Source organism: Phoxinus phoxinus (assembly GCF_949152265.1).
Source record: "Phoxinus phoxinus genome assembly, chromosome: 9".
NCBI classification, from domain to species: domain Eukaryota; kingdom Metazoa; phylum Chordata; class Actinopteri; order Cypriniformes; family Leuciscidae; genus Phoxinus; species Phoxinus phoxinus.
Window position 1 is genome coordinate 23,980,653 of NC_136884.1, and position 10,744 is coordinate 23,991,396.

At 39.5% G+C, this 10,744-nt stretch overlaps 1 protein-coding gene across 3 annotated transcripts; it reads right to left on the reverse strand.

Moving 5' to 3' along the window:
• Positions 1–859: 859 nt before the first annotated feature.
• LOC307003903 (uncharacterized protein) lies at positions 860–9,639 on the reverse strand. 3 transcript variants are annotated; one of them, XM_079622793.1, is made up of 4 exons: positions 9,403–9,639; positions 2,234–4,697; positions 1,414–1,548; positions 860–1,142 (listed from the first exon to the last, which is right to left on the reverse strand). In XM_079622793.1, the coding sequence occupies exons 2-4, from the start codon at positions 2,295–2,297 to the stop codon at positions 898–900; spliced, it is 444 nt and encodes a 147-aa protein (XP_079478919.1). In that variant the 5' UTR covers positions 2,298–4,697; positions 9,403–9,639; the 3' UTR covers positions 860–897. The 3 variants fall into 3 exon arrangements, 2 of the variants coding, with proteins under 2 accessions (XP_079478919.1, XP_079478918.1); XM_079622792.1 differs by lacking the exon at positions 9,403–9,639 and having other exon boundaries at positions 2,234–7,063; XR_013798873.1 differs by lacking the exons at positions 860–1,142; positions 1,414–1,548; positions 2,234–4,697 and adding exons at positions 8,344–8,690; positions 8,796–9,120.
• Between the last annotated feature and the right edge of the window lie 1,105 nt (positions 9,640–10,744).

Sequence of the window (10,744 nt, forward strand, 5' to 3'; positions counted from 1 at the left end):
TTGATGTGGGACCGGAAGGAGAGAGATGAGTCCAGGATGACGCCCAGGTTGCGCACCTCAGGAGATGGAGAAATGGAGCAGCCATCCACAACCAGGGCCAGTTCTCCAACTTTCCTAAGCAGTGGTGCAGGGGCCACCACCATGAGTTCTGTCTTGTTGCTGTTGAGTTTGAGTAGGTTTGTGGTCATCCATGATTTGAGATCCTCCAAGCAGTTGACAAGTTGTGAGGGTGGGAGCTGTGAGGAGGGGTTTGTGCTGATGTAAAGTTGAGTGTCATCGGCATAGCAGTGGAAATTAAGACCATGTTTATGGATAATATGACCTATTATTATGTAAATGGTGAAAAGCAGAGGACCAAGCAAAGAGGTGCTTAAAGGGCGATGGAGGTGCCTCCTAAAAATAAACGACTGCAGGCTGGAGCTGAGCAAGCAAATGACACTCGGCTGCTGTGTGCTTCACAACATTTGTGAGGAACATAGGGACAACTTTAAAGAGGAGCATCAAGACAGGCCTATAAACATTCAGCCTCCTGTCCAGGCGGTACCTGAACATGGTAATCAAGAAGGGGCTGACATCAGAGCTGCGTTAATACAGTACTTTTGTAGAGGAGATGACTGATTTATTTTTTTCTTAATTTATTGTAATTCTACCTGCGCTGTATTTTTGTTAAATATTTAAACTGCCATAACATCAGATGTAACATACTTGCTGAGTTAATAGTTCTCTCTTTCTGGTTTCCTGAAATTCAGCAGTGCTTAATCTGCACAAATGTAAATAAAAACAATTATTTAAACTTGCATTTGTTTTAGTGTTGATTAATTATACTACAGCAGACTAGTTTTTGTAGAAAACGTTTATTGAAAAAAAAAATACACTATGCAAAAACTTTAAAGTATTTTAAATATTACAGTGTGTACAGTGCAGTGTGCAACATGGTTTCTTTGATTTAGTAGCAGTCATCAGTGGGATTGCCTCTCCATCACCATGACCATACGCTCCATGAGTCCAAGCATAGCAGTTGAGTCTGCATCCATTTTCTTTATCAAGGTATCGTTCATGTCCTTGCAAGTGCAGCAGGAAACTTTCATCAGACCTCTCGAAATATTCCAGCAGCTCCCCATTCATGTCTTGTTTCCTTTTGCCTGTGCACAAAAAAAAACCCCACTACAATTAACACAGATCTTGCTTGTGTATTTTGCAATTGTAAATAATAAAACACAAGAGTCAATGCAACATATTAGCAAAATAATATTATATTATACAGTATTACTACACTGATACACCATATATCATATGTCTACTATCATATCCCTAACGTTACACTACCACTGGTTCATTGGGCACTTCATGCAAATGTATTCACATTTAATGAAGAGTAATATATTTCAGTTTCTTGATGATAACAATCCTAACCCTTTCTGGTCTGCTGACTGGAAGAAGCAGATGATGAGCTTTCAGCTGCTGAGCTGCAAGACGGTACTGGTGAGCGGCAGTGGAGTGGTAGTGGTAGCTCCCGGTCAGATTCACTGTCATCAATACCCAACAACTCTAAAAACAACAAAAAAATAAGACCCTGTTTTAAAGGATTAGTTCACTTTTAAAATGAAAATTCTGTCATCATATACTCACCCTTAAGTTGTTTCAAACCTGTATGAATTTCTTTTCTCTGCTGAACACAAAGGAAGATATTTAGAAGAATGTCATTAACCAGACAGTTTTTGGTTCCCATTGACTTCCATAGTAGGAAAAAAATATACTATGGAAGTCAATGGGAACCAAAAACTGTCTGGTTACTGACATTCTTCTAAATATCTTCCTTTGTGTTCAGCAGAGGAAAGAAATTCATACAGGTTTAAAACAACTTAAGGGTGAGTATATGATTACAGAATTTTCACTTTAAAAGTGAACTAATCCTTTAATCACAAACGGTAATAACGGATAACAGACCGTTGCCATGCAAAACAGTGCGTTGCTATGGACGCAGTTAGGTTAATAGGTAATATAATCGTTTTTAAATCAATACTCTTTTTTAAATCAATATGTTGTGTTAAATTATTGATTTATTTGGTAGGTAGACATGTAATACTTACTTACTTAACAATAGCATGCTATCTAGCTGATTGGTCAAGCAAGCACAGCTACTAAGTAGCATTGTAGCTAAACAAACAGATAAGAAATGTATAGCGCTAGTTGGTTTGTAACAAAGGTAAAACATTAGAAAAGTTAATCTTACCGGAATCAGTAAAGCTGTTGGCAATACCCTGCAGAGGCGTCTCATCCATCATAGTTTCAAACATGGCAGTGGCCGAATTTAATGCCCCGGTGATCTGGCACGCTGGTCTGTCGCCGAGGAGGAGTCCAGAACCTCAAAATGAGGATTTCTACAACGTGGCCGTCCATTACCACTTCGACCCAACTCCTTCTTTTGGTCCCTGTAATCCTTTTTTAGTTTTTTTAACTTGTTATTGGTCTGCTCAATGGTTCTGTTAAACCCCGCTGCAGCCATCTCCCTCTGGATTTGCTCGAACACAGGTTTTGTTCTTGAAGCACCTTAGATTTTTTTTCTGTACCTCTGCCGAGGACCATACCGCCAACAAACAATTTGTCTCCTCCACTGACCACTGTTTCGCTTTAGTTTCCATCTTTCAGCAATAATTTCTACTAACGTTTGCAAGCGCTGTGTTTTTAGCAATGGCGCCGGCGGTCACCGTCGAGTTGTTGCTCACAATAACCCCGCCCCCAGCATGACGTGGCAAAAGAACGGTTCTAGTCCAGCAAAGAGTTGGTGCCGCTTTGGAACCAATTTTCCTGGCCGAGAACCGGTTCTTTGCTGTCGAAACAGAAAGAACTGGTTCGCGAGTAGGCACCGGCTCCGAACCGGCACCAGCACTGCCTTGGTGGAAAAGGGGTAACAAGCGATTGTTAGTCAGGGCCGCTGCTAAGCTGTTGCTAAAGCGGTTTGACAGATCCACGCTTCAGTTTTGTGGATTTTTGTTTCTTTTAAGCATTCATGCATTTGTACTAACTACTCCATACGTTTATCCATACATTGATTTGCACTACTGATATATTGAATATGTTGTCATGTTAATTTCTTGGTGTAATATATATATTTTTTAAAGTTTATACTGGAGTGTCGTCTCTCCTAAATGTCACATCTTTTGAGCACAGTTGTCCCCGGAAACCTTTGACAGAAAAAAACTGGCTTGTTTGGTTCGGAAAAGCTGAATTTCAACTCTGCCTGTAGGATTAATTTGTTCATGTCAAACCGGTTATTTGGTTCAATAACCCATCTGAACACACTTGGCTGGCTCATTTGCTGCTGAGAAAGCTACTTAATGCTGGGTACACACCAAAAGATTTTTTTACATCTTATAAGATTTGCGAAATGTGATAGACAAACATGAGGACAAAAAAATCCTAGATTTAACAGTTTTGCTCCTATAGTGTGTGGTGTGCCATGATGTGACAAAGACAGCACACATGAACAGATTTTCAACCAGTCTCGACTGTAAACACAGGAAATCACGCGTGACTTCAGAATAAGCATGACGGGTAATATGCAGGAAGAAATTGCGATGATAGTGTTTGGAATGATTTTCGCAGAAAATTCACGGAGAAAAAAAAGAAAAGGGTTTGGGTGAAGTCGTGGAGATGGCGGGAACATGGTCTGTACATGTTACATAGTGAACTAGAGGTGAGTAATGGTCACAATCACACTGCTGTTTTTTTAAATAATTGTTGGTCTCAAGTCTTTTATTAAATCCAGACAAGACAGAGGTACTACTTATCGGTTCAAAAAACCGCCCACAAAACCTCTCACAATACAACTTTAACATAGTAGGATGTCCTGCTACTTTATCCTCTACAGTAGAGGTGTCATACTAGACTGCAACCTGTCTTTTAAAAATCATATTTCATGTTACAAAAACTGCTTTTTTCCACCTTAGAAACATTGCTAAGCTACGTAATATGCTATCAGTTTCTGATGCAGAAAAGTTAGTTCATGCATTCATGACCTCGAGACTAGATTACTGTAATGCTCTATTAGCTGGTTGTCCTGCATCCTCAATAAACAAGCTACAGTTAGTCCAAAATGCAGCCGCTAGAGTTCTTACCAGATCAAGAAAATATGATCATATAACACGATCTTATCATCACTACACTGGTTACCTATAAAGTTCCGTATTAATTATAAGGTATTGTTACTGACTTATAAAGCCCTAAACGGCTTAGCTCCAGTCTATTTAACGGATCTTCTATCGCCCTATAATCCATCGCGCTCTTTAAGATCGCTAAATTTGAGGCTTTTGGTTATACCTAGGATATCCAAGTCCACCAAAGGAGGGAGAGCATTTTCACATTTAGCTCCAAAACTCTGGAATAGCCTTCCTGATTGTTACGGGCGGACGGGCACCATCCTTAACATAAAGGAGAAAAGCACACAGACCAGCTCGCATCAAATAAATAGGGGTATGTTTATTAAATAGGTCGGTGATCAAATGTTCGGTAGGTTCACAAATAAAGACATAAATCCAAACGCGGAACGCCTTTGATTCCCGGGGTGGACTGCAAACGTTCTAAAGACAGAAAGCACGGCAGTGCATCGACTCTGTTCTCAGGCTCTGTGTGCGCCCTCAGGTGTGGTTCCGGAAACCTTTTGTAGCTTGAGTAGGCTGCGCTCAGGTGTGGCTCATCTGTAATTAAGAGCAAGGGAAGAGACATTCAAACTCATATAAACAAACAGCGGAGCTGGGGAACGTAACACTGATACTGTTCGTTGCTCAGATTCGCTCTCCCAGTTCAAAACTAGACTAAAGACGCATCTATTCAGCCAGGCATTCATATATATATTTTTTTAAATCTTACAGTTAAATCCAGCCTCTAGTTCATAACCGCCAGAGGAGAACTGGCCCCCGACTGAGCCTGGGTTCTCCCAAGTTTTTTTTTTTTCTCCATTAGGTCACCTGATGGAGTTTTAGGTCACCTGATGGAGTTATAGGTCACCATTAGGTCACCTGATGGAGTTTTTCGTTTCAAAAACTCCATCAGATATTCAATTTAATTAATCAATCAATAATACTATTGATTAGCATTACCAAACATGGACGTTTTATTATTATTTTAATTTAATACTGTGAAGCTGCTTTGATACAATCTGTATTGTGAAAAGCGCTATACAAATATTCTTGACTTGACTTGACTCAAGTGTCTCTTGGAAAATAGATATATTTGTCTTTGAAATTGCCTTGTTAAATAAACTTTAAATCATTGTTTTTATACTCTGAGTTTCTTACAGTTCATGACTATTTGATGTTATTAGAGAATGTTTGAAGATATGTTAGAATTACACAGAACTGTTGATACCGTAGCCTGAGCTTAACAAATCAGTGAACCGTTAAGGAGGATACACACAATTAGGGTACTTGTCTATAACTACTTTGACTTAATTTGTATCATTATTTTGACATGTAGATAACAGCAGATTTCAGCGGGCTTCTTCAAATGAATGCAGAAGAGTTCGAATTTATTCTCAATAAAGTGGTCCCACTAATAATAACCAGACATGACTCCAAATGGAGATTGGCCATTACTGCCAAAGAGAGATTGGCAGTAACACTCAGATTTTTGGCAACAGGTTTGTTGTTCATATTGAAGGTTGCTGTGTATATCACGTTTACTTTTACTGTTAAGGTAATTAATCCTTTTTTTCCTTTAGGAGAATCATTTGCATCCTTAAGTTACCAGTTCAGGGTTGGAGAGTCCACAAATTCCAAGATTGTGAGTAAAACATGTGAAGCCCTGCACCACACTCTTGCCAATGACTACCTGAAGGTAAGCTTATTTAATGTCTAAAAGTATGCATGACACCAATAAAACTACAATACAACAAAACCGTTCTTAATAATAATATTTAAAGGGTTAGTTCACCCCAAAACTAAAAATTTTCATTGTTTACTTGCCACTATTTTGTTCCAAACCTGTATGAGTTTCTTTTTTCTTCTGAACACAGAAGACAATATTTTAAAGATTGTTGATAACCACACAGAGGACAGTAACATTGTTTGATTTTGAGCACAGATAGTATGGTTTTGAGGCAATTGTTTGATTTTGCCAAAGGAGTCAGAGGTTCTGTAAATATAGTTTGAAAATTTGGTTTTGTGTTTAACGTTTTGAGAAACTGAGTGATGGTGTCAAGAAATGTGTTTTAGCAATTCAGAAAAACTGTAAAACCTATTTTTCAAGTTGCCAAACAGGATTAAATATATTGCTATCCATTTAAAATTAAGATAACGTTGTATTTCTCTTTTTCAATATAATAGACATTATAAAATGTTTACACTTATTTACTATTGTGTTATGAATAATAAAACAAACACTAAAACCACAAGCTACAGATATTATAGAAATAAATGATAAAATTAAAAAGATAAATGCTTCAGATGAAATTGATCTGCAAATTATATCTTCACATTATTTTGAAATTGACCTGACATTTCACTATTATTTCAGACTCCCAATACAGAAGAGGAATGGCTGAAAGTGGCAGTTTCCCCACTGCATTGGCGCAATTGATGGGAAACATATAAACATTCAGCCACCAGCACATAGTGGAAGCACCTTCCAAAATTACAAAGGACGATTCTCTGTGCTGATGATGGCAGTTGTTGATGCCAATTACCAGTTTCGGTATGTCAGTGTAGGAGCACAGGGCAGAGCATCAAATGCTGGAGTTTTCGCCGAGTCAGACTTCAAGCAAGCTCTTGACAGGGGCCTCCTTAATATCCCTGAAGCCAAACATCTGCCAGGCTCTAATATAGAAGTCCCCTTTATGTTGCTTGGAGATGATGCATATCCTTTTGATCACTGACCTCATGAAGCTATAACCCTTTCGCCAGTTGGATCATCAGCAGACAGTGTTTAACTACAGACTTTCTCGAGAACGCAAAGTGGTGGAAAATGGGTTCGGCATACTTGCCAACAGATGGAGAGTGTTCCGCAGCACAATTATGCTCAACCCAGACAAGGTACAGAAGATGGTCTTATCTTGTCGAGTCAAGTCAAGTCAAGTCACCTTTATTTATATAGTGCTTTTTACAATACAGATTGTATCAAAGCAGCTTCACAGTGATAACATGAAAATAATACAAAAAACAATTTCATCATCGTCCACCTTTAAGGCAGATCTATAATATTGTTGAATATTAAATGTCCTCAACTAAGCAAGCCAGAAGGTAAGGCAACAGCGGCAAGGAACCAAAACTCCATCAGGTGACAGAATGGAGAAAAAAACCTTGGGAGAACCCAGGCTCAGTCGGGGGCAAGTTCTCCTCTGGCCAACGAGCAAACAGTGTATGATTATGATTCAGGAGCATTACAGGTCAGAAGTCAGAATGAATCAGAGTATTTGTCCAGTTCCGGTTGGTTGAAGTCGGAGTGGAGAGGAGGAGAGACTGGTTGACACTTCAGGTCAGCGCCGTCGTCGTGTCCTGGCACTGGTCCTTCATCAGATCTGGATACGGCCTGGTTCCGGTGGACAGCGGTAAACCTCGGGATAGACAGAGAGACTAATATTAGCGTAGACGCCATCCTTCTTATGATGTACCAAGTACATCAGGATTTACGGGAAGTGTTCCCGGTCCCGGCTGTTCTAAACTATGCAGCCTAACATTGAATTATAGAAGTCTATAATGTGTTGTGTATGCTGGGCCGAAGAGATGTGTTTTTAGTCTAGATTTGAACTGACAGAGTGTGTCTGCTTCCCGGACAATGTTAGGAAGACTGTTCCAAAGTTTTGGTGCTAAATAGGAAAAGGATTTACCGCCAGCAGTTGATTTTGATATTCTAGGTGTTATTAACTGGCCGGAATTTTGTGATCGCAATAGACGTGAAGGACTATAATGTGTTAAGAGCTCGCTCAAGTACTGCGGAGCTAAACCATTTAGTGCTTTGTAAGTGATCAGCAATATTTTAAAATTTATACGATGTTTAATAGGCAGCCAATGCAGTGTTGACAGAACGGGGCTAATATGGTCATACTTCCTGGTTCTGGTAAGAACTCGAGCTGCTGCGTTTTGGACTAGCTGTAGTTTGTTTATTAAGCGTGCAGGGCAACCACCCAGTAGAGCATTACAATAATCTAGCCTTGAGGTCATAAACGCATGAACTAATTGTTCTGCATTATTCATTGAGAGCATATGACGTAATTTAGATATATTTTTAAGATAGAATAAAGTGGTTTTACAGATACTAGACACAAAAAACTACACTTTTCACGGTATATAAATCCTTTGTCTCTTTCTTGTCTCATGTTCTGTTGTTGTATGTGTGTGTATGTGTGTGTGTGTGTGTGTGTGTGTGTACTGATCGTGTGGGCGTGCCGGCTCATTAGCACTCATCAGCAATCAAGCTCATCACTCCCGTCACCAGCTGCTGATCATCTCATCACCCTATATATGCTCACCACTTTCTCATCTCCTTGTCAGATCGTTGTTTGTGGTGTCCCAGTAGTGTTCCAGTCTGCGGCTCGAGTCCTGTGCCTTCCTTTTTCCTGTTGATTTATTCTGGATTATTCTCTTCACTGGATTCATCTCACCGCACTGCTGCACTTCCACTCACCGGGTTCATCTGGCCATCGGGGTCCCTGCGCCGCTAGCCTGTCTGTTCTGGACTTTGACCTCCCTTATAAACTATATACAATTAAGAGCTTTTACTTGCATCTTGCTTCCTCTTCTCATTCGTTAGACCTACTCTGTGTGAATTAATAGTTACAAGAAAACAACCAGCAATATTACCCATTGTAAGACTGTAGCAGTTCCTCTTGAAGTTAGTTTCATTGTGAAGGGTGGAGGAGCATCACATTTTATATTTAGGGTTTGTTCTTTGAAAGTACACGCGTTCAATGGAAACTGAAGAACATTTCCAAGCAGTTTCAAATTGTCATCATAGACAATAGAAGCATGCTTTCCCACAAGGTCATATTCACAAAGAATATGTTCCTGCTCAGTGAAGGGCTCATCAACAGACTCCGTACAATCCACTTTGTCATGCACAGTTTCATCAAGCCCAATCACAGGGAACTCCTTAATGTTGAAAGGAATACTTTGTGAACCACTCATTCTGAAAAAAAAAAAAAAAAAAAATCACACTATTTAGCATTTCTGTCACGATTCAGGATGTTTCATCGGCTTCCCTGTTGTCTGTGTTGTCCTGTCATTTTCTGCAGCTCGTGACCTGGGCAATCAGCGCTGATTATTCAATCAGCTGATTGCCCTCACCTGTCGCTTGTTCCTTTCCTCCCTTATATTCTCTGCTGTGTCTGCCCTGTGTTGTCAGTAGATTTCGTGCTTTTGTTCATGTACGGATGCCTGTGTTGTGTATCTTTGTCTCTTGGTGTTTTACCTTCTTCCACTGCTGTGCTCAGAACGCCTAGACGAGGAGTCTTTCAGCTGTCTCGTTCCACGTCCCGTTTGGGCATTGCACCTGAGGTGGTCTCCACAGTCTGTGTCCGCAGGTTTCTGTACGGACGGCTCTGGAGTTGTTTGTTACACCAGCTTTCTGTTCACGTGTGTGTCACGTCACACGTTGGATGTTTATTGGATTTTCTGTTGTGCCTAATAAATTGTTGCACGAATCCTCTGCGTTCACATCCCTGACAATTTCCTGCATCAGAACTGAAATAAATGTCACGTTTTTGTTTTAAATTCATAACCAATAAAAAGAACATACCGCAAACATAAAGGTGGCACATATTCCTCATCTGAACTGTCATCGACATCCCCATATTTTGACGGCATAACCATTTCATAATCCCAATCTATACTCTGTAAAAGATGAATAAACAGGATTGACTGTGAGTATGGGTAAACCTAAATAACTAGCTGCTAAATATATAGTACCATAAACTATATTTTTACTTACACAGTGTTAATCAGGTCATTAGCTTGATTGTCATCAATTTGCAACGACTTCTCGCTAATTATCATAGTAAAGCTGTAATGAAACAATTAAATGTCACTTGTTAGATTTATTGAATTTAGCTGAGCACTCATGGAGTGGATCATCAGTGTTTTAAAATAAATTCTAGCTTATAATACGTAAAAATCATGTGCTGGACCAAAGTTCAAAGGGAGACAGCTTATTGAAGATAGTCATGTAGCATAGCCTTCAGTCTAGTTTTTAATACAAGTTACGGTATGTGTGAAAAGACCTTACATTTGGTAATAATAATATAATATAATCAAATGAAAGACAGGACTCCTACTGGAGACCGTACAATGTAAAGAATAGATGGACCATCCTAGTAGAGCAGTTAACATGTACAAACAAATAACAATCATAGTGCTATGAAATAAACAGTGTATGAACTGAATCCCTGCCATGCATAAACGTGTTTTACATAAAATCCCTGCCATGCATAAACGTGTTTTACATAAAACAATTCCGCTAACATCTTACAACAGGAACATTTTCAATTTACCGATCTGATTCAGCTCCAATACTTGACAATGGAGGAGGTGGGTTTGGTTTTCTTGGAGTAGAGGTGAATTGCTCCCTCTCATAGCTAGCACAAAATAATTCATATTTACCATAATAGCAAAACGAGAAAATTCACAGTTACGGAGTTTCCTTTGTTGTGCCTAAGCGAACAAGTGTGCTACTGTTGCACGATTGAACTATTGAAATGTCTTACCTGTCCAGCAGAAAAAAAGACGTCTCTGCGTCCGTTTTGAACCCCTTCAAA

What these genes read in the sequence shown, in the direction of transcription:
- LOC307003903 (XM_079622793.1), bottom strand. Translation starts at nt 2,297, where the DNA reads ATGTTTGAAACTATGATGGATGAGACGCCTCTGCAGGGTATTGCCAAC. An exon ending in CAACAGCTTTACTGATTCCG is followed by an intron (nt 1,549 to 2,233) that starts GTAAGATTAACT and finishes TGTTGTTTTTAG; the next exon opens with AGTTGTTGGGTATTGATGAC. An exon ending in CAGTCAGCAGACCAGAAAGG is followed by an intron (nt 1,143 to 1,413) that starts GTTAGGATTGTT and finishes TTTTGTGCACAG; the next exon opens with GCAAAAGGAAACAAGACATG.